The sequence below is a fragment of the Lissotriton helveticus genome, chromosome 1_1 (assembly GCF_964261635.1).
Source record: "Lissotriton helveticus chromosome 1_1, aLisHel1.1, whole genome shotgun sequence".
Taxonomy (NCBI): domain Eukaryota; kingdom Metazoa; phylum Chordata; class Amphibia; order Caudata; family Salamandridae; genus Lissotriton; species Lissotriton helveticus.
Genome location: NC_136057.1, coordinates 1,459,787,995 through 1,459,814,494, shown reverse-complemented (window position 1 = coordinate 1,459,814,494; position 26,500 = coordinate 1,459,787,995). Strand labels below are relative to the sequence as shown.

At 44.5% G+C, this 26,500-nt stretch overlaps 1 protein-coding gene across 1 annotated transcript in view; it reads left to right on the top strand.

Moving 5' to 3' along the window:
* Positions 1-26,500, top strand: part of VAV1 (vav guanine nucleotide exchange factor 1) — a 650,161-nt gene that overhangs the window by 501,807 nt on the left and 121,854 nt on the right. Inside the window, exons 18-19 of the mRNA XM_078686053.1 lie at positions 20,983-21,008; positions 21,504-21,546. Coding sequence (XP_078542179.1) covers positions 20,983-21,008; positions 21,504-21,546 — 69 coding nt within the window. The remainder of the gene's footprint in view (positions 1-20,982; positions 21,009-21,503; positions 21,547-26,500) is intronic.

Here is a 26,500-nt window from a genome sequence, read left to right as displayed (position 1 = left end):
ACTGACAGTGGTGGCAAGGCTTAAGTTCATACAGCAGGACTGTCCTTTATACCTGTAACCTCTGCAGGGAGAGTTGCCCTCTACCCCATCCAAACAAGAATGTCAGACCCCTAGACCAGTTCCTTCACTGCATGCAGTGGTGTGTGGATGCCACACGTGGGTGTGTACACATAGTGTATGTGCACCAAAATGAGTAAGGAGTATGTGTGTCATGGCTGACTGTGGACACAGCTGATTCCATTCTGAATTTTTTTTGTGCCTATGGTGTACAAATTGAGGGTGAAGGTAGCCTGGCAGGTCAGCAATGTGTATTGCTGGGGTTTTTCAGGGAATTGGGAATTATCTGTGATGTCCCACCCACTCTAGTGTGTGAGAACCGACGAAATTGGTTTCACTTAACGTGGAAAGATACTATTTGCCTGCGTTCTATCCTTTTCCTCCCCCCAAAGTGTTACCCCACCCGGTTGATAGTGTGGAGTGTGGTGCCGTCTCCCTTTCATGTGCCCTTATTTCTGAGCCATAGTTTCTGTCCCAGCCCTCGTTCCTGCTGACATTGAAGACAAAGACTATGGCCCAGATTTACTAAGATTTTGCATCAGGTGCATTTACTAAGCCACGCAAAGCCAATTTGCACGGCTTTATGTGGCTTAGTAAATACAAAGTAAAGCAAGCCAGTGCATAGCACTGCCATGCTTTACTTTGCATTGAGTAGGCGTTACATGATGGAGCATGTACGTTCCTGTGCATCCATCCATTTATTTTGACACAAGCCCTGATTTACAAACACTTGTAAACTTGTATCTTCATTTCTCCTTGTTATTTATTCTTTCAATTTATGCTGCATTCTGCGTCGCGTTGTCCTCGCGGGAAGCAGCCGCAGGCCGCCTCCCTCCCCTCAACGAACCCAATTACAACGCTGCAATGGCAGTGTTGTGATTGGCTGGGAGGCCGACCGCACAGGGGAGGCCGTTGTCTCCATGTAGGCTGGAGAAAAAGGAGAGTGTACATGATTGGTTTGGTCGGCCCTGGGGCCGACCAAACAGTCAGCTCCCACAACATTGGACAAGCCACTCCTCCCCTGCCCTCGAGCAGGACCGCCCACCCGCCCGCCCCCAACCAAACACTTCTCTGCTTTTTTGCAATAGTATTTATTCAATTTTGTGTTTCTGCTTCTCGCACTGCGAGAAAGCAGTGGGGTGACGCTCCTCCGCCCACAGGGAGGAGCCACCCCTGGTTGCAGCAGTGAATAGGTTATTAGCTGCACAATGTTGTTGGTAATAGCTAATGAAATGGAGATAGTGGAGTAAATCTCAAGGTCTAAGCCATAGAATAGAGAAAGCATTCGCCCACTGAAGGTTAGATAAGGTTTCTTTAGCTAAAATGTCTTTGAAGTAGAAGGGCTTTCAGTTCCATTTTGAACATCGCCAGCGAGGTGGTGGTGCATAGATTTGGAGGTAAGATTTTCCATATCCTGGTTGCGTTTCCTGAGAAGGATTGTGCCACGAGTTGTTCCTTTTTAAAGCTCGGGAGTTCTGGCAACAGTGCTTTGAGTTTACGCAATGGTTTAGAGCCTTCAGGTAGCTTAAGTTTGTCCACAAGCTAATGGAGAATGGATGGGTGATGTTGGCAGCATTATAAATGTCCTCTCTTCAGCCAGCAGAGAGTGATCAGCATAGGTAAGATGAGGCCATTCTTTTTGGCTCCATCGATGAAACGTGCTGCCAAATGTAGATTTGATTTCTCGGGCCTTGAGCAACCCAGTCAAGACCGTTACAATAGTTGATTCTGGAGAGCACCAGTATTAGAGCAATAGATTTCAAATCATGTTCTACAATGTAGTGGTGGATTCCCCAGAGAAGACACAATTAATAATGTGTATTTACTCCAGTATTGGAACTTTCATAGATTCACATGCCTGAATCATTCCCCGTCGTCGAGACGGGAGTCTCGGTATATAAAAAAGCAGTGCTTAGTAGTAAAGCAAACTGAAAAGGGGCCTAGGCCCATTTCCCTTTTGCAACCCATAGCCTTTGTTATGTACAAAAGGCCCAAACTTTTCCCTGAACCAATCAGAGCTCCTCACCCTCTAGAACCCTCCTGAGAGAACCTTCTGCCCCTCAGATTTTTCTACCGCACGTTGTGCTAGGGAGTCTCCTTTGAGCTCTGCTCAAACTCTGTGTTTTTAACTTCATTAATGAACTTTGTTCTTAGGAATTCTTCTGGATTATGTTCTACGATGGATTATCTTCAAATACATTCTTTAAAGAATGTCTGGAAAGGAGAAGAAAGGCTCATTTAGAGCCGGTACAACTTGTACCAAGAGGTTGCACTACACTGATGATCCTCACATTGACTACATTTACTGTCTATACCCGCAGGCCACAGACCGCAAGGTATGTCGCATTTTCTCAAGTAAGTTCTGAGAGGTCGTGGAGGGCGCCTTTTAATAGGGTGTCAAACGCTAAGGCCAGAAAGGAGGTTTTCACCAGTGACCGTGATGAGGGGGCGTCCTCAACATCTAGGAGATCTCAAAAGAGATAAAAATCTCCTCAAACTCATTCCTCAGGGGAACGTCCTGAGAAGGTCCTCAAAAAGACCACTCATGGGTCTTCTGGGCGCAGTCCTTCAAAATCTCCTCACTCTGTAGAAAAGGAGAGTAAAGGACATGCTTTTGGGGAAAGATCATGTTAAAAAGACGACTTCTGAGCCGTCAAAATCACTTCCTCTGGTCAAAGAACCCTTCAGGAAGCAGTCTTTTATACCTCTGAGGTAAAGACTAAGGCAGCCTCTCCGTCGACGGCGGCATCGTCTACGACGGCATCGTCTACGACGGTGGTCGTCTACGACGGTGGTCGTCTATGACGGTCGTCTACGACGGTGGTTGTCGACGACGGTGTTGTCTACGATGGTCGTAGACGACGGTGGTCGTTTACGACAGTGGTCGACGACGGCGGTCGTCTACGATGGTCGTCGACGGTGGTCTACGACGGTGGTTGACGACGACGATGGTCGTCTACGATGGTCGGTCATCGACGGTGACAACAGCGACGACGAAGAGGTCACCATCAACGGTGACTATGTCGTCGACGACGGATAGCTCTCTATACCTGGTGTCGACGATGGCATTGACAACAGTGGTGTCTACGGCGATCTCCTCAACTGGCTCGTTGAGGAACATTCCAAAATTAGAAATCATCAGCACCTGCTTCAAGCTAGTAGTCCCTCACAGTTACATGTGAAGTATGAGGAGAAGGACTATGAGGAGAGATATGGGGAGTACCAATATCCTCACCAACAGCACTATGGCCATGAGTACCAGGAAGGAATGGTTGGAATGCCATGCTTCATGATGATAGATCTGCAGTTTATGCTGGCAGACTATGGATAGAGGTTTCCGCCTGCACCAGCTTCTAAGGAAATCCCATCCCTACTACTCCAGTTAGAAACAGGGAGCCACAACAAGAAGTTAGGCTGGCAACTCCTCAAATAATACACCACCAGAATCCGGTCACCACGGATGATGATGACCAGGAAGAGGGAGAAATAACAGATCCCAACAAAAATGGGATGATTACTTGAATCCATCTCCGGCATCTCCCTCACCGGGACTGGTGGATTCTCCACAGATTCCATAATATAATGGAAACAGCGGCGAGAGATTCTAGCTTCCTATGTCGACAATACAAATGGAATACTTATACGATTTCATGTAGCCATCCAAAATCTCATTCCGTGTTTTAGCAAGCGGCGCAGCAGGAATCTAAGAATCCCTCTGCGCCTATATCAACACCACCTAACAGGTAGGGGAGATGCTTGGACAACGCAAGACAGAGATTCTCATCCAGGTCTGTTCTCTTAGTCAAAGCAGATAATGCCCTTGCTATTCTGGGCAGTTAATACAGGCATATGTCGTGCGATAAGGCGCCTAACATGGACCTCTTCCCAGAGGACATTATATATGTGGTGGGCGACGGTGCTAACGAGTCAGGGGTGGTTAAGGTCGACTGCCTTAAGACCAGAAGTCCACAATTAGGATCCTGAATCTCCCCTTCGATGGAGAAGATTTATTGGGAAATAAGTGGATGAGGCATTTCAAGGTATCAAAGGAGGATACTACAAATACCTTGGGTACACTATGATACCGTTAGGTTCCTTTCCAAGGCGCCTGGGAAAGAGGCCAGTCTTCCTACAAAGGGAGTTATCAACAAGGGAAGATAACCCTTTTTATTCCTCATCATCACAGCCATATTGTCAGCAATAGGGTATACAACAAACAAGGAACTATACAAAGTCTGCTCCTAGAGGACGAGGAGGTCGTCGAGGGAAAAACAATGGTAAAAGACAATGACAACCTCCGGGATCTGGCTGCATGTTGCTTTTCCTCTCCACGAGTTCCATGGGTGGGAGAGTTGCTTCCCATCTACATTATTGACAGAAAATAACAGACAGATGGGCACTCTTGAGTTTTCTTCAATTCCCTCCTTCCAACACTGCAGACAAGTCAAGAGACTAAAAACATCTATCTCAGATGCCTTTGGAGATTCGGACAATGCTCCGAAAGGGAGCAATAGGACCGGTACCGAAAGGCCAGGAAAACAAGGGGTTTTACTCCCGGTTTTTTCTTGTCAAGAAAAACAAGCTCCAGTGGCGCCCCATTTTGGATCTCAGATCCTTAAACACCTATCTCAAGAAACAATCTTTCAGGATGGTTTCGCTGCAAGACATCCTTACGTTATTAAACTCAGGAGATCATATGACCACATTGGACCTACAAGACGCGTATTTCCACGTCCTGATCCATCCTGCACACAGGCAGTACCTTCGATTCTTAGTAGCGTGAAGACATTACCAATTCAGGGTCCTGCCATTCGGCTTGACGTCAGCGCCGAGAGTTTTCTCGAAAAGCCTGGATCCAGTGGCGGCTGTGTTCAGGAAGCAAAAACTTCAAATATTTCCTTACCTCGACGACTGGTTAGTCAAAGCACCATCAAGGATACAGGCCAGAGCGTCAACACAGGCCTGCATAGACTTGTTTGCCCATCTAGGATTGACTCTCCACGAGGGAAAGTCAAACCTCCACCCAGCAAAAGTGATCACATTTCTGGGGGCAATATTGGACACGGACTGCAACAAAGCGTTTCCCTCCGAGGACAGACAACTGAGGATTGTGTCCCTCTTCCAAGACTTGGTAAAAAGAAAGTCTCTTTCAGTCCGCAGATACAAATCCTTGCTGGGCACGATGTCATCTTGTAGTCCCCTGGTACCTTGCTGCTGACTAAGGATGAGATCATGGCAAGAGCAGATCGATTTTCAATGGCGTCAAGCGGAGGGATCCTTCGAAGATACAATATGGGTGACACCAGTGATGGTACAGGCAGCAAAGTGGTGGACACAAAATGCAAATGTGTCTCAAGGACTGACGTTTCTGGCAAGAGCGGCTCCGCTAGTGGTAACGACGGATGAGTCGTTAGAAGGATGGGGAGCTTTCCTTCAGGACCTTCAAGTCAGTGGTCGTTGGAAGGCACAGGAGCAGCAATTACACATAAATCTGCTGGAGCTCAAAGTGATCCACTTGGCATTACTGGCTTTTCTGCCAAGGATAAGAGGTTCGCCGGTGTTGGTAAGAACAGACAACACTACGGCGATGCATTATGTGAACAAGCAAGGGGGAACGAGATCTCTCTCCCTGTCTCAGGAAGCCCAGGAGATACGGGAATGGGCTCTTCAGCAAGGAATATCATTGGCAGCAGAACATCTTCCGGGGGATCAAAACGTCAAGGCGGATATCTCAGCAGGCTAAAATCGTCCTGCCACGAATGGGAGCTAGACCAGGGGATCCTGGACAGCGTCTTTCGAAGGGGAACACCGATAGTGGACCTCTTCGCTACAAGGGAAAACAGAAAAAGCCAGTACTTCGCAAGCTGGCTTCCCCAGAAGGGATCTTGGGGGAATGCGTTTTCCATGGCATGGTCCGGCATCTTTGCCTACGGTTTTCCTCCAATTCCTCTTCTCCCCCGCGTACTGGTGAAGATCAAGAAAGAGCCGTGCAGGCTGATCCTAGTAGCCCCGTGGTGGCCCAGACAACACTGGTTCACGGAACTGCTGCTGCTGTCGGAGGACCGTCCAATTCGGTTGCGCCTATTTCCATCGCTTCTGACAATGTCCAAGGGGCAGGTGCTGCATCCGGACCCCAAATCCTTGCTATTAGCAGCCTTTCTCCTGAACACTGTGAGTTTAGCCATCTGAACATCTCACACGAATGTAGGGACATCCTATCCAAGGCCAGAGCGGAGAGTACCAACAAAACCTACAGGATGAATGGAAGAGGTTTTGTCTGTGATGTAAGAGACATGATGTTCACCCTCTTACTGCTGCACCTCATCAAATTATACCTTACATTCTGCTGTTAGCAAAGTCAGGATTAGCACACGCCTCCATCAAGGTGCATTTGGCTGCGTTATCCCGCTACAGGAGGTCATCGTCAGGCCCATCTTTATGGTCATCAAGGATTATCAAACAATTTATGAAGGGGTTATTCAGGGTCTTTCCTCCAGTAAAGCCTCCACCACCATAATGGGATCTGAATGTTGTACTCTCTCAATTGATGAAACCACCGTTTGAACCGATACACAGGGCAGACCTGAAGTTCTTGTCCTGGAAAGTGGCTCTTCTCATTGCATTGACTTCTGCGAGAAGAGTAGGTGCACTACAAGCGCTCACGATTCAGGAGCCTTTCTTACAGTTTCAGGAGGATAGAATGATTCTCAGGACAAACCCGAAGTTCATTCCGAAGGTGCCAACTGATTTTCATTGGAACGAACCATTGGTGTTGAAACGTTTCTTTCCTCATCCATCAATAGCGGCAGAACGAGTATTGCACTCGCTGGACGTTCAGAGATGTATGAAATTTTACTTGAAAGAAACTAAGGCGTTTCGCAAGTCTTCTCAGTTATTCGTAACCCAGGAAAGGTTTCCCACTGTCAAAGAGGGGAATTGCCAGATGGATTTCCAGTGCAATTGTCTACTGTCATTAAGCTGCTGGAAAGCCTTTGAATGCACGAGTCCGTGCCCATTCCACGAGGGCGGTGGCCACATCCACTGCACTGTTTGGAGGAGTGCCAATCCAGGATAATCGCAGAGGAGCAACCTGGGCATCTACGCACACCTTCACCAGGCACTACTGCTTGGAGGCAGCCGCAGAATCGGATGCGGCGGTGGGAGAGGCGGTACTGCGGAATATCATCCAGTAACGATGAGCCTTTCTTGCATCCCTCCATCCATAATTTCTCTTGTTTACAAAGTCACATTTTATATAAGTATGGATATATGTATATAAGATTATGCTTCATTTTCTAATGGTATTGCATGATTATGTAATGTATCAGGAAAATGTGCTTTGTTTTTTCACTGCTCGCTATTCTGATTCAGGCATGTGAATCTATGAAAGTTCCAATACTGGAGTAAGAAAACAAGTTACTTACCTGTAACTTTAGTTCTCCAGTATTGGAAGCTTTCATAGATTCACATGCACCCACCCTCCTCCCCTGAGAGGCTCACCTCGGATTTAGCACAAGGAGTGTGTTATATGCACAAGTGCGCGAAAAATCTGAGGGGCAGAAGGTTCTCTCAGGAGGGTTCTAGAGGGTGAGGAGCTCTGATTGGCTCAGGGAAAAGTTTGGGCCTTTTGTACATAACAAAGGCTATGGGTTGCAAAAGGGAAATGGGCCTAGGCCTCTTTTCAGTTTGCTTTACTACTAAGCACTGCTTTTTTATATACCGGAGACTCCCGTCTCGACGACTGGGAATGATTCAGGCATGTGAATCTATGAAAGCTTCCAATACTGGAGAACTAAAGTTACAGGTAAGTAACTTGTTTTCTTCTGGTCATAGTGCTGATGTGAAAATGCAAGTTGAGCCTTTTGCATGGATGAATCCTTGGGATTTGGCTTTGTCAGCGATGATGGGTTTGCTGTTAAAAATGTTGAGTGTGTCCATTCAATATTGTATTGGAAGTGGTGATTTCAATTTAGAGATGAGGAGGAATTCATATTTGGAAGTGTTCAGTTTTAAATTATGAGAACTCATACAGTCTTGTACGGAGTCTATAGTGATGGCAATGTGTGAGATGTCCTTTGGAGAGGAGACATTAAATACAGCTCAGTGTTGCTTGCATATTGAGGATAAAAGATTCCTACCTTTCTTTGTAGGACTTCAAGTGGAATTCAGGTTCAATTAGGTTGGAGCAAGGACAGATCCCTGAGGGACCCCTTGATCAATACCCATTACTATTGATAGACAATCATCCATTTTTCTCCTCTGTAGCCTGCCCGTGAGGAATGAATTGAACCATTTAAGGACCACATCATCTATGCCCATTTGATTTTTGAGAGTATTAAGGAGCGCACAGCAATTTTACTGTGTCGAAGGCTGCTGATAGGTTGAGAAGAATCAGGAGGCAGCAGGGGCTGAAGTCTAAGACTCTAAGTGCATCATCGACCCCCTGCAGTAGTGCTATTTCGGTGCTGCAGCCCTGATTGGACCCAGATTGGTATTCGTCTAGGAAGTTGTTACCTTTGATACATTTGGTGAGTTGTTTCGCCACACATCATTCGATTATTTTCGCAAAGAAGAGTAGGTTGGAGATAGAGAGAATATAGTTGACGTTATTCATATCTGCAAAGGTTTTTTTGAGGTGTAGGGTGATTTTTCCAGTTTTGAGGAAGTCTGGAAATGTTCCTTGGCTGAGACAGATTTACCAGATTTGTCCAGTAGGAGAGCACATGTGTATAGAGGTATTTGGCAATGTTATCAGGGAAAGTTTATACAAAGTGATAAGGTTTAGTCTTCATGATATGTTCGATTGAATCTTCCACCCTAAGATTGTTAAACAGTTGCCAAGTGTCCTTGGATTTATTCACCATGGGAGGGGTATAACGGTCATCTTGGCATGGAAGCAATTTTACTTTGGTGTCAAAGAACTTTCGAAATTCTTCTGCTTTCATTGGTGGGTCATCAAATTTTATGTATTTGGAGGGACTGTTAGTGATTTTGGCCAGATTGAAAAGTGTGTCATTTGGTTCTTGGCAAGGCAGGGAGCAATCCAAAGTGATTTGATTTATCACAAAAGATATGTCCTTTTTTTATAGTGATCTTGGGTTTAGGACACGTGAGGTTAGTGTGAGTACAACTGTCTCTATGTCTTCTCTAATATACTCAAGGTTTTCTTTCCTCATATACGGCCGTTAAACTACAGGGCTCATGGTTTCGATTTTCTCTTTGCTTTGACGTAGCGCTATGTCATCAAGCAGATCAGATGTCAATGACTCGACCGCCCACAGTCTTGCACGTCAGCAAGACTGTGGGCGGTCGAGTCATTGACATCTGTGACAAGGCTGATGGGAGGTAGCACCTTCTGTGCTATGTTGCAAAGTTTGCTGATGAAACCAATGTTCTTGGTGTCTCAAAACCAAGTAATCGCTCTTTTTGGTTGTCCCATGGTCAAGAATGAGAGAGTTACAAGCAGAAAGGAATAAGGAAATGATCGGGCGAGTCTACCGGTATAGGCTCATTCACTAAGAGCAAGTCCTCTTTGGAGATTCTTAAGTCAAGTATTCGTTTCCAGAAAGAAAGAAGGTGAACTGTTTAACTACAGAGTCTTCTGTGATGCCCCAGTGAAGATTAAAGTTTCCCAGGAAGATCACTTTGTGAAGATTGGCCATTTGCAAGGTATATGTGTTCCTCAATAAAGACTGTATTGTCACCTGGCGGGTGCTAAATTGCATTTAATCTGAAAAGGGAACTGTGATGAACATGTAGGTCCAGAGTTAGTCCATTGTAATGTGGAAAAAGAACCATTTAGTGTCTCCCTACATTGTAAGGAACCTCTGAAAACGGCTGTGATGCCAACCCTGACTCTCCCTACCCTGACTCTCCCTACCCAGTCGTTTCTGATTATGGAGTAATTTGGAGGAAGAAGATCAAGTATGTTGTGGGAATGTCATAAAACACAGGAAGGGGGACTAGGAGCAAAATAAAGGTCTAGTACCTGTGCTCCTAACTACGACTAATATGTATAATCAATGTGGGTACTTGTTCCTAAGTGGAAAAGGTTAGAAAGAGGTGGAGAAGTAACAGGTTGGAATCTATGGTTCTGAGGTGGGGGGGGTCTTCCTTATTTGGAAGTTTTGCCCTCACACACCCATGTGGGTGTCATGCTTAATCATTGGGCCTTTTGCTTCTCATGGAGCCGGCGCTGCAATGCCTCAAGGGCCCCACAAAAAGGGTTCTTTGTCAGAGATCTTTTCTTGTATCAGCTGTGATGGTGTATACAGGTGTGTGGAGTATAATACGTGAGGTGGAATTACCTCAAGGAAATTAAATTAAACTTCATTCAAAGATCCTTCGGTAAGGTTAAAAACTTAAGTCAGGGTAGTGTACACTGAGTTAAGAAGCGTCACTATTCAGTTAGTGTGATGTAGTGAACTGTTGAGGTTTCACTATTCAGGTCGACATGTTTAATGCTCTGTCGGTCCAGTACTGGATACTTACCGTTTCTTCAGCACCAAAAAATGTGTTCCCAAACCCTAATTTAGGATGGCTATCTTGAGCTTTCTTTGACGCAATACCTGGTTATGACGCAATAGATCCTAGGTATCCATATCATGCTCACCCCAGTAGGAATCCATAAATCAACCAAGAAGAAAGGAAAAAGATGTAGAGAAAAGAACTTGAAACATCCAACAATAATCAGAAAAAAAGAAAGTAAGGGCATGACAGGAAGGATTACACCTTTAAGTATCCTGTACCAGCCACGCCCCTGATAGGCAGCATGCTACATGTGAGGACTGGCACAGGTGAGGACCTGATGGCACCTAACCTAATTGCTATGGACAGCTGGGAGTAAGACCCAAAGTCTTTTGACCACATATACACAAATGCCACATGGTATGTCATTTAAGTGGGTAATACCATTGCCAACCAAACTATGGTTGAGACTATACATCTCAAACACAAGAAGCTTTTCCATGGTTTCAGCAGAATTTGCCTAGTTGTCAGTGGGGATGACATAAAGATGTCTTGCCACGGTTTAGGTAGAGTTCAACAACAAACTAGCCATGGATCACATAGTGGTGAGGGAGCAGCAGTATGCTGGGTGTGTGAAAGTCAGCGACCGCAGGGTTAGTTCTAGGGACATAGGCACAGCCCATGTTGTCTAGGCCACTTAAGCCTATCACAGCACAGGCCACACATCAGCCTAGGAAGAAGGCTGTAACTACTCCAGCAGTAGAAGGTCTGTGATAGTGGACGGTAGTATAGAGCAGACCAGGAGAGGCTCTGAGAAGACACCAGCCATTGAGCCTATTGTCCCGCTTCTTATGGAGAGGAGGATGCGGCCTCGGACGTGGGCTGTTTATTGGGGTCTGGGTAGGTACTAGAGTTGGAGGTTGATTAACTGCTGGAGTACTGTCCTGGAAGGCATTCCTTCTGTCACAAGGGGACTGCCCTAATCAAGTGGGTCCATTAAGGAATCCAAGGACCAGACCTCTGCATTAATGGTTGGTACCCATAGCTTGACCTAGTAGGACAGAGTTATGGAGGATGAATCTGTGAACTTTGAGCCATGTGCCAGCAGGAGACTGATGATTCTTTAGATGCAGAGAAAATCCCTGTTGTTCTAGCCCACAATGCTGCTTTAGTAGACCCTTGCGGTACAAAAGGGGGTGGTGATGGACGGAGCATCTGAACCAATCAAACACTCACACCCAGTCAAAAGATCTGGGGTTGATCCATCACCGTTCTTTAGCCCACTCTGCCACCCCAGTAGACCCTTGGACATTGAAAAGGACCATGACACGTTGTACCTTCTGTTTTATTGGCAGGGGAGTTACCATAATAAAGAGTGATTCTGTAGAACCTCCCAACTAGTCAAAGTAGTGGCAAGTCTAGAGGTAGGACTATGGTACATTTGATACCTCTACCAGTGGACGGTGTGGTGTTTGAGAGGGTGGTCATCAACACGGTTGGTCCATTTGAAACCGACTTGACCCCCACCACCACCCTGAGCTCAGAAGGACAAATGAAGTGGCCTCTGCAAAGTGGTCCAAAAGATCTCTGGTGTTTCTTTTAGTTGAGGAAAGTGGGGGCAACAGAACCAAGGAGGGTGGTCCATGTGAGCTAGCTGAAGCCCTACCTCCACAGAGTATAGCATGAATCTCTTGGCAGTAGCAGAGGACGTTGAAGAAAAGAGCGAGACACTTACTTTCTCACCCTCCACTACCTACCTGTTGCTCAACTATGAAGAGGATGGATCTGTTGAAGAGGTGAAGGTTGCTGAGATCTGTCTCCTGAGAAGAAAGAAGGGTGTAAAGAAGTCAGAAGATCTAGAAACGATTTTCAATCTCTTCTCACTGATCCCTGTGTTGACAGCCTCCTGTGTCCATGACATAGATACAAAAACAAGTTTGCTCGTGAACAGCAAAACTTACAATTTGTCAAACCTGGTCCAAGAACTCATCAAACCTGAGGTGGCCAAGATCTGGAACCCTTGTGACAAGGCTGAAGAACATGTGATCCTGCAAGCTGGTGGATAGGCTGATCTGACCAGTGGCAGATTGCTCTGCATTTTGTATCCTGGAAGGCCTCTAGCAGTTTACTGCTATACCTTTTGGGTGAAATAATGTGTTTGTCACTTTACTTTGCCTAGTTAACCACGTGTTGTCAGGGTTGGAAGATGTCTGTGTTGTTGTGTGGCGTTTAGAGCTCCAAGTAAATTTTCCAGATTCATGCCCTTATATAGGTACAATTCACATTGCCCTTATAAAGGCATAGAAATCAATCCCTTATTTAGGCATAGCCCATGCAGGCAAATACAGGCATGGCTACTTCCACCCGTACCAAACGTCAAATTGGCTTAAGCAGTTAGGGAACTTCCCCTTGCTTGAATATTGATTTGTCCAAGAACTCATCTACTTTGCAAAGACCAACTATTCCCTAGGGGTTCTTTCCTGGCGTTATTATGCCCGACTTTACGTCAATCTATGGCATTCCTAAACACCTTCAAGGTATAAATATACCTTCACTTGCTATGGCAAACTACGGTGGTTCGGAGCAGTTCGACTATCTACTTGCCCGACGCAGCTCACTACAGCAAGTGCCAAAGGAAGCCGACCCTGCAGCTGACACACTGATCAAGAGGCTGCCCTTCTCCTGCCGAGAATCCAGCTCCAGTGTTTCCAAGCTCCCCTTGCGGGGTGTTGGGAAATCTAGTCCTGAGACAGATATACCAGACCTCCTTCATTCTAAACCAAGGTATGGAGCTGGTTAGAACCTAGAGAAACCTTTGGTAGATTCTTGGCAAAAACAACTAAACCTATGCTACACAATACTTACTTCTTCCCGCGTACTAGACTTAGGTTAGGTACATTGGGGTAGGCGTATTTAGAAGCACCAGTTGAGTATTTGTTGTCAATGTTATTTATGTATGTATTTTTATATGGCTTAGAAACCATACAATGCTTTTGCAGTATTATTTTATAATACTCTTCTCACTGTAGCATTATACTTTGCAGTCTGCTTACCGCTTGTAGCAGTTCACTTCTCATGCATGAGAAAGAAGACTGTTCAATAAACCTTTTTATTGAAAACGCCTGTCTCTCTATTTCTCTGCAAACTCTGTTGAAACGAAGCATGCACGATTGACCTGTGTGAGATACTTATCTATTGTTTCCGTGATTCTAGAGATGTATTTCTTATTCTTGGAAAACAAAGTTGTCATGTTTATGCAGTTGTCAGAAACTAATCCCTTCTTGTGAATTTGAGAAAGGTTCTAGTGACCTCTGAGCTAGCTGGCACTCACTATTAAGTTTAGTATATTCGATAGAGACCTAGTCGACCTCAGTCCTACGTCTAATCTATAGGATATATTATTCCAATGCGCAGAGCCTATTGGGAATCTAGGAACTACACTACAGTGTAGCCTGTCTTGACGATATTCCTGTTTACAATAACAGAAGAACAACATAGAGCCCTTGGAACAGGTGTTGGCGCAGATTCAGGGGCCCAAACTGACTATCAAGGATATTAAGTACCTCGTTGGGCAACCTTCTTCAGTCTATTTTGTTCGTCAGATGGAGAATGATAGGCCTGTTTGAAGCTAAAGTGCAGCCGGTATGCAAACACACAGAACCAGGTGTGAGCTGTTTTAGGTCCCACCAGCTATTTACAGTAATTTTGTGGCCACATATGGTTGCCACCTGAAGAGCCCAGACCTTCATAAAGGAAGCCCCAGAAAGCAATTTGAGCGGAGGAGTCTCAAAAGGCTTTCACAGACCTGAAGACCACAGTGAGCAATGCATCTGTCTTGAAGGCCCCTGACTACAGGCAGACCTTTATTCCGTAAATGGATGCTCCTGACCAGATAGGTGAACAATTCTCTCCCAGCTCAATGACAAGGAAAGGGGTATCTGGTTACCTTTATTGACCACAGACTTTTTCCTGGAGAACAGAACTGGACTGTCATAAAAAAAGAGTGCATTGCCATAGAGTGGGTCGCTAGGATATTCATGCCTTACTTGTTAGACACCAAGTTTGTGGTCCAGGCATATCGCAAACCTCTTTGGCTGTACCAGTGGTATATATTGTTACATGGATTGGACCTCGCAGTGAAGCGCAATGCCATTTTAGGGGAAAGGAATTCTGAATTACTTTTATGGATGCTTTGTCAGTCTGAGAACCAAATTTCACCAACTGAGCAATGAGTCTTGGTAGCCACCAAGTACTCAGATCTGGGAGCAGTGTCTTTTTGGATGAGAATGATTGCATAATTCTGTGAGTGTGTATCCCTGGCTTGGGTATCTCAAGGAGCCAGTTGCAGGTTTTATTGACTCTTTCTTTTGCTCAGCACAAAGACAACTATCATACATGTATGTAACTATCATGCATGTGTATCTTCCTTATTTGCGCCTGTGTTTTGGGTTTCTTTGAGCCAAAGAATCCTGGTTCCAACCCTACTTCAAATACAAACTGAAATTAATAAACAAAAGGAATAGAACCACCTAAAACAGTCCCAGAACTGCATGTGTAGAATCTGCAAACTATGGAAACAGACTAAGCAAGGGCCTAAGACCCCAGTGTTCTGGAAAATCTCACTGACTGGTACCCAGACATCACCCCTGCAAAGTGTTTGTGAAACATCTATGCTTCAGGGCTGGTGTCAGCTGACTGGATATCACCTTCAGTCCAATGATTCCTGCTAAAAGTGCTGAGGATCCACCCTGGGATGCTGCGCCTACCTGTGCTCCTAAGAGAGAAGCTCTGATAGTGTTTCTGCAGAAGGGTCCTGCCTAAAAGAGAACTATGTCCAGCTGCGTGGAAGAAGAGGAACTGATCGTAGGAAGGACTGGCTAAGTTGAATGCACTATGGAGCCTAGAGGGATCTCAGTGCATAAAAGACCTGTGGCGAACCCCGGCGCCCCTGCTTTAGGAGTGAATGTCCCTTTGTAACTTCACCTGGGCCTCAAAGTCATCTCTGCCCTCATCTCATCTCCTCCTCATCGGGCATGGGAGAGTTTAGTGGTGTTGCTGATGCAAACTGATGGGCCTTATACCCTGTGTGGGGAGCCTTGCTGCTTAGGGGTGAACCCCTAATGCTATGAGCCTCTTGTAGACCACAGACCCCAAATCATGGAAGGCTGGTAAGTCTACAACTGTAACCACCCACCTCACCTGCTTGATGAGCTGCTCCTCTTTTGGTGTGACATCTGGATGGGTTTTCATCTCCCTTGTGTGGAGGAATTTTGTATGAGCATTTGACTGCTGCTCTTGGAACTACAACTGCTCTCAGCCCTATGGTAACTGCCCTTGGAGACAGCAAAGGCCCCTAAAAGAAGGCTGGCTGGATGAGCAAAGCAGCTATGTCTGGAGCTGGCATGCCACCTTCGATATGAGTTCTTCTCACACCCATCAAATTTAATGGTCTCGTGTTGGCTTATGGCAGCTTGGAACTTGTGGTTTGTACATGCTAAAATGCTGTTTAACCTCACAGGCAGTGATGAAGGCAGAACTGTCATAGGTGGACTCAAGGACATACCATAACATATCCTGTAAACATATCTGGGTTCACAAATATTGTGTTAAAGATATTGTGATGTCAAAATTATTGTGGGACAGAAGATCGAATGTAAGAATTTTGTCAATTATTTAAGATACATTTTTAAAAATATATTTGAATATAATGTCATTAATTTAATATAGTTGTGTTAGACCTGGCACCATTGGCGTGGGTCTCCCTTCCATTTTTGCTGTTTCCTCATGTGTTTTTCTGGTGTTAGATGCTTTGGGCACTGTGCCACTGCTGTCCAGTGCCACAGTGCGAGTGCTCCCTACTGTAAATTGATGTATTGATTAGTGGTTCCATGATTGGATATTTGGTTTACTTGTCAGACCCTAGTACAGTGCACTGAGTGTGCCCAGGGCGTGTAAATCCAAATGCTGCTAGTGGGCTTGCAGCACTGGTTGTGCCACCCACAGAAGCGGCCTTGTAAAACGTGTCTAAGGTCTGCCATTGCAGAGCCTGCGTGCAGTCTGGTACTGTCATGCTGACTGGGCAAGTGCACCCACTTACCAGTCCCTAAACCTTCCCTTTTCTTCATATTAGTCACCCCTATAGTAGGCCCAAGGGCAGGGTGCATTGTAAGTATAAGGTAGGACAAGCCCTGATGTGTGTGGCATGTCCTAATAGTGAATTACAGCCATTTTCGTTTTTCACTATTGCAAGGCTACCTGTTCTCCATAAGCTAGAATGGGCTGCTGGATTGTTACATGTTTATAATCCTAGCAGACTCAGAGAACATGGTAGAAATTCGCGTTTAGTTTGCCTGGACTCAGAATAATAAAATATATCGTTTAGTAAAGTTTATTTTAATATCCTGTGTTTACAAATACCACTTTTAGAAAGTAGGTATTTGCTTGCCTAACCATTTGGGCCCGCCTCTGCTAGGTTGTGTATTCCTTGTCTGGGTTTGTGTGTGACAGGACTGGGGAATTCCAGGAGACAGTCTGGGGCGGCCCGATGGTGAATAGGGAGATCTGCAACCAGATGGGAGGGAGGAGTTGCACCTGGGACCTGAATAGGACTGTGCCCGCCCCCCACAGTGCTGGCTCCACCCCCTGTGGTGCATCTGATGTCTCTGCCCTGCACACTGAAAGAAGAGAAGGAAGACTGTCAACAAAGTGCTCCTGGACTGTACTTGCCTTTCACAATGCTGGCTTCACCTCCTGTGAGGCCTCTGATGTGCCTGCCCTCTGCTGTGAAAGGGAAGGAGAAGTCTGGTAAACAGAGTGCTTCAGAACTGGCTTGAACTGGGCACAGGCCCCTCTCCCCCTTAGAGAACAAACTGTTTTGGGGTATAAGTATTGGGACCCTGATCCCATGAAATTAGATCACTCCTGGAACTGACAAGAAGAAACCTCTGCTGAGGAGAAGGAATCTGAAGAAACTGAGGAGAGACTATTCCCAAGCTGAAGTGCTGCTTGGGGGGATTGGCCTGCAGTGGTTGCCTGGCTGCCTAGAGAGGAGAAAGGACTTTGTGGATTTCACCTTTGCTTTTCAACTTGTGCTAAAAAGATCTCCAAGGGCTTGGAAGAGAGCTTGTCCCCTGACCGAAGTCCCAGGACCAGTGGACTTCACCAGCCTTTGTGAATTGCTACTGTTCCAGTGGCTACAGAGGCAGTGAGCTGTGACCGACTCTCACGACCTGCCCGGTGTCCTGTTGGCACCGCACTGAGCAACGTCTGCCTCGAACAACGCAAGCTCTTCGTTCACCGACTCCGTCTCAACGCCGTCAACGAGCCGTAGCCTGCACTGCGACTGGAAAGACACCCCAACGTGCAACGGCTCGCTACACCGAATCGAACTGGTCTGACCGACACGGTCACTGCTGCTGACTTCGAGTCCTGTGACCTCACCGGAGTTGGGCACCGCCTCGCACACTTCGCGACGCACCGCCCGACTCGCACCGCTGCCCGGACTGACCGACACCAGCTCCCAAACTCCGGCTCCAACGCTGCACCGTAAAGCTGGAAGCACCGCAACGAGCAACGTCCGCCCCGAACAACGCAAGCTCTGAGCTCACCGACGCCGTCAACGAGCTGTAGCCTGCACCGTGATGGAAGGGACACCGTGACCTGCAACGCTTTCTTTTTCTACACCGCGACGAACACCGGAACCAGCTCGCACATCCGTGCCGGCCGCCTCAAGGAAAAGGTACTGTGTTTGAGTCTGTCGACATTTGAGTGGGCCCGGACCGCCGCGGTCTGCTGGATTTGTTAGACTGTGTTCTTTCAGCACGCAGTAGCCGGACAAGGCTACCGACTCACGCAGAACTTTGATTTACACCTTTTTAACCAGAACTCTTGAAAGTTAATAGTACTGTGTATTCTTTTTGTCGTTTATTGGTCTTGTGATAATTCTATATAAAGTATACTTACTTTTGATATAAAACCTTGCGTGGTGTCCATTTGTAGTGTTGTCACTGGGTTACTGTATGTGGTCACAAATGCTTAACTTACATCGCCTCTGAACTAGCCTTCCCTGCTCGCGCCACGCCGCCTAGAGGGTGAGCAGGGGTTATTTTAAGAGGGTAATTCCCTAGCCCTGACTAGAGGAGAGGGTCCCTGCTTGGTACAAGTACCTACCTGCGCCAACCAGAGACCCCCAATTCTAACAAGTTGTATAAAATATTTTTGAATTAGTTGGGTAAATATTAGCTCCTTTAGTATCATAGGTTATTAGTATAGTAGTAATATTTATGCTTAATTTGTTTGAGTGTGGTTTGTTTATTTTTTTAATTTAATTAGAAAATATTTATTTAGTAGCAGGTTGTTGGGCTTGTAGGAGATTAGGGTGGGACTTTTTTAAATGTAAATTATTGTCTTTCATTTAAAACAAGTTTTCATCTAATTTAATGTTGTAATTGATAATTCTGTAAATTAATTCAATGATTAATCGGTGTTCAGTTTCTTTATTCTTATTTAGATTAGAATGAGAATAGTAAATAGTACCCCTTCAAAATTCAACACTTTCCCTATTTTGCTTACGTTGAGGTGGGAATAGTAAACCTAACCTTTCAAATTCCAACACTGTTCCTACTCTTGTTCAGATTAGAATGGCAATAGTAAACCCCTACAAAGTCCAACACTTTAGCTAGTGTTGCTTAAATTGGAGTTGGAATGGTACATTCAACCCTTCCAAAGACCAAAATGTTCTCTCCTTTTGTTTACGTTGTAGTAGGAATAGTGACTCTAACTCCCTCAAACCCCAACACTTTCCCTACTCTTGTTTAGATTGTAGTGAGAGTAGTTAATCTGACCCCTCCATAGTCCAACACTTTGCCCACTCTTTCTTATGTTGGTATGGGAATATTAAATCTGACACCTCCACTGGACAAGATTTTCCCACTGTTGTGTAGATTGTAAGGGGAATAGTAAACCGAACCCCTCCAAAACCCAACATTTTCCTACTGTTGCTTATGTTGGAGTGTGAATAGTAAATCTGACTCCTCCATAGTCCAGCACTTTCCCTACTGTAGCTCAGTTTAGAGTGGGATTAGTACATCTAACCAATGTCTAATACTTTCCCTACTTTTGCTTATGTTGGAGAGGAAATAATAAATTGTACCCCTCCAATGTGCAACACTCTCCCTACTGTTGCTCAGAGTGGAGTAGGGATAGTAAATCTGACCACTCCAAAGTCTAACACTTTTCCTACTTTTGCTTATGATGTAATGAGAAAAGTAAATCTGACCCTTTCAAAGTTCAACACTTTCCCTATAGTTGCTCAAGTTCTAGTAAGAGTGGTACATTTTACCTCAAAGTCTAATTTTTTTAAGATGAGTTAATATTTTTTTCACTTTATTATATTTGGTTTTTGTTCATTTTTGTTCATTTATTTTTTAGATTATATACATATTTCTATTTTTTATACATAGTGACAATATAATTCATTTGTATTAGTTGTTTATTATGCTTAAATAATTAATTTGCAATTATTTTAAAGTGTATATTTTTATTTTGTTTGTAAGTTACATATTTTTATATTTCAAGCATATGCTTAATATAATATTACTTTTTAAGTTAATATATGTTTTTAAGCTAATATAGCGTATAATAGTTAACATTTTATATACTTATTCATTTTGATGAAAATGGGGTCTTGTATATTTTTATTGTTGATATTTTTGATGTCACATATAAAGTATAGAAAATTGATATCTGTGTTTGCGATATTTATTGTAGATATTTTGTCCACAATATTTTGTCAGGCAACCATGTGTGCCCGAGACAGCAGGTGTAACACTGTAAACATTGTGAAGCATTACCTGTCTGTTTCCCATAGTTGTTAGTATGTTTCCTAAATAGTAGCACATTTGTTTCTGTAGTTTTGCATCTAGAGTAGAATAAGGTACTTTTTCCTATTCTAGATATAGCTCTAGCGGCACATTGATTTGTTAAGAGTTACTCAGTGAGATACACAGTTCTGACTCTGTAACATCACACCACCTCCCAGAATAAGCCTTTGCACTGCTCACATAGCGACAATTGATAGTCAAATGCTTAAGGTGGGAACTTGGTGCAAATCATTGGTGGGTCAGCCAACATCAGAGGTAAACTGACCACAGTTTGGAGCCATTAGTCCCTGTGACTATCCAATGAAGGTATATATTTTGGAGTTGGGTTTGGGCCTCTGTCTTCTGCTAATATTAGTATATAGTTATATGGGTAGTGGTTTCTGTCTCTTGTTGAAGTTAGGAATTTGTTGTGGAAGAGTTTGTCTCCTGAAGATGTCAGTACTTTGGTTTGTTATTCTTGTATGATATTCTGTCTTCTGCTGCAGTTAGTATTGTTTATTATGATATAGGTCTCGACAGTGATGCAATGGATTGTACTTTGCTCCAGTGTAACAGGCTGCTTCTTTCCATTTCACAGATTCTGGCTCCTCAACGATCAAGAAGGTATGGGCCTCTCCTTCGAGTCCTCTGCAGCGTCTGCTCCACCATTGGCTTACTGAGTGTTCCCCAGGATATGTGGATCTGGGCAGAGAATGAGATGTTGAGATTATGTGAAGGGGAAGTGGATAAGCTTGGAGATAGTGACATTTGGAGTGATGGTGCTGGGGCTTGGAGTTTGTGACCGGGTTAGGTGGAAAGGAACAGGTAGGAACAGAAAGGTATGCGAGGAAGGGGTGTACCTCAAGGGTGGTGTAGATGGACGTTGGTGAGAGGCAGAATGCAGGAGTCATGGAGAAGGGAATGTTGTGTATAGGGTAGAGCGTGGTGTAGAAGTAGACTTACACATGAACCGTAGTTCAAGTGTGTGTTGTTGAGTTGCTCGCCAGGGATAGGTACAGCTTGGGGTCGTAAAGAGGGCATTGTTTTGAGAACTTCTCCTCTCATAATTTTATTGCATACAAATGAGTACCCAAATAACATATCCCTTTGTCTTGACAGAAAAAAACAAGCAGCAGTGGCAACCAGTGTAAGAATCAGTCAGGTGAGGCCAGGAACACACATGTGTGACTATTTTATGTTCACAATGTCTGTGTTAATAATTTAAGCCTAAAACATTTCTGTGCAAAAGTAGAGTAGTAGAGGGCTAAAAAAGTATTAGATGGTAATCGTGTTAATTGTTTAAGCCACTTCCTGGAAGAGAATGATGACAGTGGATGAAACAGGGTGATAACAAATGATTGGCAAGAATACATTACGATGTGTTAATATTTCATCACAAAAACTGTACTAAGGTCAATATGCCTTAGTAAAATGGCATGGATGCTATTAAGCAAATCATAAATGAAAATATCCTTAATCTTCAGTCGTTGTCTAAAATACAGAAAACCTGCATTTATGGGTCCATAAAGTTAGGAAAGTTATCCCAGATTATAAGGAAAGTACCTTGCATAGAAATTGTTATGCTGATAATAGGTCAGCATTCAGTTCTTCTTTAGAAATGCACTTTATAGATTCATCAGATTTCTTTACTCCATCTAGCGTTGTGTTGTCACTGACATCAAGGCCCTATTCTAGTGCTGTCGGGTATACATTCATAGACAAATACTCAGACACTTCTCTTCAATTTGATTCAACCATTGGCTCTGTAGGTGTATCAGGAGATGGGGGGGGTTGCTTTGTCAGACATTAGCAGCGAATATCCGTGAATCCTTTGAGATCTCCTAACAAGAATCATTAATATGAACTTTTCAATGTTTGAATAATGAATTTAGAAACTGTAACTGTCACTGTTTTGCCTCCACTTTGCTACAGTATAAAACAATTGAGTGTTTGCCTTTAGCCACAAGTACACTCTCCTAACCGCTGGGGCAAAGACATTTTACTTATAAACACAGCGAGCAGAGTATTAGTAAATAAATCATGGACTAAACGATCCATTTGATTGTGACAGTCATCGATTTTAAACAGGCAACTAACTGGCCACCAAACTCTGCCCGCTATGCAACTTGTTACATATTCATGTTACTTTCACATTATCCAGTATTAGGGGTATCTTTCATAGATTCACATGCCTGAATCATTCCCCGTCGTCGGGGTGGGAGTCCCCGGTACATAAAAAGAGTAATGTCATAAAGACATATACATAGTATTAGGCCAGAGGCCTCTCATTAGTAACATATCCATGTCCTTTTGTAAAAAGGACCAAACTTTGGCCAAGAGCCAGTCAGATATCACCACCCTCTAGAACCTTCCTGAAAGGAGCCCTAGTCGCTCAGAATTTCGTAAGCACAGTGCTAAGTAGTACCTACTGAGAGAACCAAGGTGAGCCCTTCCAGGGGAGGTGGGTGGGTTGCATGTGAATCTATGAAAGATACCAATACTGGATAACTGCAGTTACAGGTAAGTAACGCATTTCTTATCCAGTATTAGGGGTATCTTTCATAGATTCACATGCCTGAATCAGAGTAGCAAGCAATCACCAGCACATTTCGTATGGTACAACATGTAAAATCACTCGATATTAGAATACCAATTGTGAAATATAACAAGTACCAAAATACCATATAAAAGAGAAATGTGCGAGTAGACAGTAGGAAGGTGGGATGAAAGAGAGAAGGCTCACCTCTAGTGAAATAGATGGTGGAGCACAGCTTGTCCTACTGCTGCATCTTTCATGAGTTCAGAATCCAAGCAGTAGTGCCTGGTGAACGTATGTGGTGTCTTCCATGTCGCCGCTCTGCATATGTCGATAATGGGCACTCCTGCAAAGAGTGCCATTGAAGTGGAGACAGCTCTGGTTGGATGAGCCCGAACTTTAGAATGCAGAGGATGACCTGCCTGTTGATGGCAGAAAGTAATGGCTGCAGAGATCCAACGAGAAATGCTCTGCTTAGTTAATGGAAGACCCTTTCTGGGCCTGCTGAAGGCAACAAAAAGCTGGTTGGATTTCCGAAACTGTTCTGTTCGGTGGATGTAGAACTTAAAACACCTCTCTGCTGCGGAAAGTGGATTTGGGAAGAAAGTCCGCAAGACTATAGGTTCATTCAGGTGAAAATTAGACGGAACCTTCGGGATGAATTTAGGGTTGGTCCGTAGAATAACTCTGTCCTGTTTGAACTGCAGGAAAGGATCCTGAATAGAGAAGGCTTGCAGCTCACTTACACGCCTTGCTGATGTGAGCGCTAGTAAGAGAGCGGTTTTCCAAGACAGGTATTTGATGTCGGCTCTGTGTATTGGCTCAAAGGGATGTTTAATCAGTTGAGCAAGCACAATGTTTAGCTGCCAGGTGGGTGGTAAAGCTCTCATCGGAGGGAATGTCCTGAACAGGCCTTTTAGAAATTGCTTAACCAGTCTATTGGACCAGAGGGAAGTACCAGATGACGAACGCCTGAATCGAGATATGGCCGCCAGGTGGACTTTAATAGAAGCATGGGCCAATCCTGAGTGCGCCAAATGGAGCAGGTAAGGTAGAATTTGTGCAGTTGTTGATGAAAAGGGATGTATCTTGTTTGCTTTACACCATACACAGAACCTTTTCCACTTTAGAGAATACGTCTTATTGGTAATTGTGAATCTATGAAAGATACCAATCCTGGATAACTGCAGTTACAGGTAAGTAACTCATTTCATCTCTCCCTTTTTAGTTTTTTGCTGCAGAAAACGTTATTTGTGTGTTGAGAGCACTTGTGAACAATACAGTGCCACTGCATTTCGTGGATGGTTACACTGTGACATTGACTTTACATTGCTGCTTTAGTGAGGTGTACAGTAAAGGCCTACTTTTTTCACAACGACATCAGATATGTCAGCAGCAGAAGCAGCTTCACCAGCTCTGGCAGGAGCTTTACACCACAGAGGCTTGCAGGCCCCCTAGCTATAACAGCCCCCCCTCCCCTCCCTGAGAAAGGTGCCCCTCTCACCGGGTAAATCTTTACAGAGCTCTTAAGTCCAAGATAGATGCAATGATTTTGCCAGACCTTGTATTTCATCTAATCTATTTAGGTTCTTTTCTTTCATGTGACTTCAGAGACCAGGCTAACTCCACCAAATAGACTTTATGTATCAGCTTCACTCAACAGTTTCCTTCTGAGCCTTGTTCAGAATGACACACATTTCTTTTCACTTTACCAGTACAACTCTGGAGCAGCATCTCAATAAGTGAACTATCCCAGGGATCCTTGTTGTTACCCTGCTAACATGGAGTTACACTCAGCACGCGCCTCTTCAGTTACTACTTGGTTTTTTATTTCAATTGAAGTGCTGTTTTGTTTGATTTTAATATCACATCTGTTTTAGCTGGGTGACATTACTAATTTTGATTACATTGAGTTTTAATTACTGTCACTATTTGATCTTTCACTCCTGTGATTATTGACATTCCTACACATATCATCCTTAGTTTTGTGTTCTCCTAGGCCCTCCTACACCTCGTATGTTTTTTCCTGGTTATGTGCCTGGCATCGTGGTAGCATTCCAAGGTTAGCTGTCTACATACAGTCTGCATATGTTTGCTGATCACTGCTGAAATGCCACCACAGCAAGGGCGAGCGCGGCGAGTGCATTGAAAATGCAAAACAGACAAGCCCATCAGCACCACTCCATGTCTTTACGTGTCCTGCAACCTGCCAAGCTGCCCAAATTTCACCGCCTGTCCGCCTTCTTACAGGCACATTAGGATATAAGAAAAAGTTGAGGTTAGCTCGCCAGGAACAGGAGGAGAGGTGAAGGGAAAGACAGGAGTAGTGAGTTGAGAGGTGAGAACAAGAGAGAGGCAGGAACAAGAGAGGCGAGGAATTGAAGACAAAGCAGATAGACCTTTAGGAAGCACATCTTAGAATTCCAGCAAAGCGATAACTCAGGAAAAGCTGATACCTCTAAACTCAAGGACTCCCCTCCAAGGTTCCAAAGGGTCTAGTACATGTATGTATCAGGCTCAGATAGTTTGGGGTGGTTTGTGAGTTATTAGATGAAAAATACAAAACAGGTTTCCTACAGTCATCTTCTTTGGAGGGAACTTAGTAAGTGGAAGAATGCTTGAGGGTGACCATGAAACTAGGAGTGCATGAATGATGCTCTGATCAAATGATTTGAGCTAAGACTAGCGTGGTATCTTTGAGGGTTCATGAAGGACAAGATGGTGGATGGAGTTCCACATGAAAACTATCTCCATTATGTATTGTGTGATTGTAAAGATAACCAGTCTCTTAATCAGTCAGTAGCGGCTGAGTGATGCAGAGGGGAGTGCTGTTTAACACAACAGAATGGCATTCAGAGAAACTTTCTGTGATGGCTGACAAGTGTAAGCTAACTTGGCAGCTTGGTTCCAAGTCCATGACGGAAAAGAACAACATCAGAATGGCTCCTAAACAGAAGGACCAGGCACAATACTAAGGAAACCTTAATAACTAACCAGAACCACACGGAAAAGGGAGGGACGGAGGTTGCTTCTGCACCTGGGTGGCGACTTGCTTTAAGGGCCACAAGGAAAGGCCCTAGTAGAAGGATTCCTTTAAGGGTCTTGAACCAGCTCCACCCCTCATAGCCAGCTTGCCACATGTGGGTACGGGCATTAGGGGGGAACCAGAGACACTCGCCCTGGCCACTGTAGACATCTGGGAGTAAGTCAAATGCTCTCATGCATGTAGACCTAAGCCCATGTGGTTTGCTAGTAGGGTGGGTAATAATGAGAGGAATGTTCCTGGCCTGAGACATAGGGTACGGGGAACAGCGTTTAGAACGCAACTTTAACAACGCAGTACCTTTACGACGCAACCATTACAACGACTTGCGCTGAGGGGCGCTCTAGGATGGTGAATAGTTTTAATTTACTATCCAACACCTTCCCTACTATCCATGAGGACTGGAGTTGGAATAGTAAATTAAACTATTCACTATCCAGCGCCCCCCAACGCAAGTCGTTGTAATGACTTGCGTTGTAAAAGTTGCGTCGTAAAGGCATGCGTTGTAACGACGTACATCCTACGGTACTAAGGTTG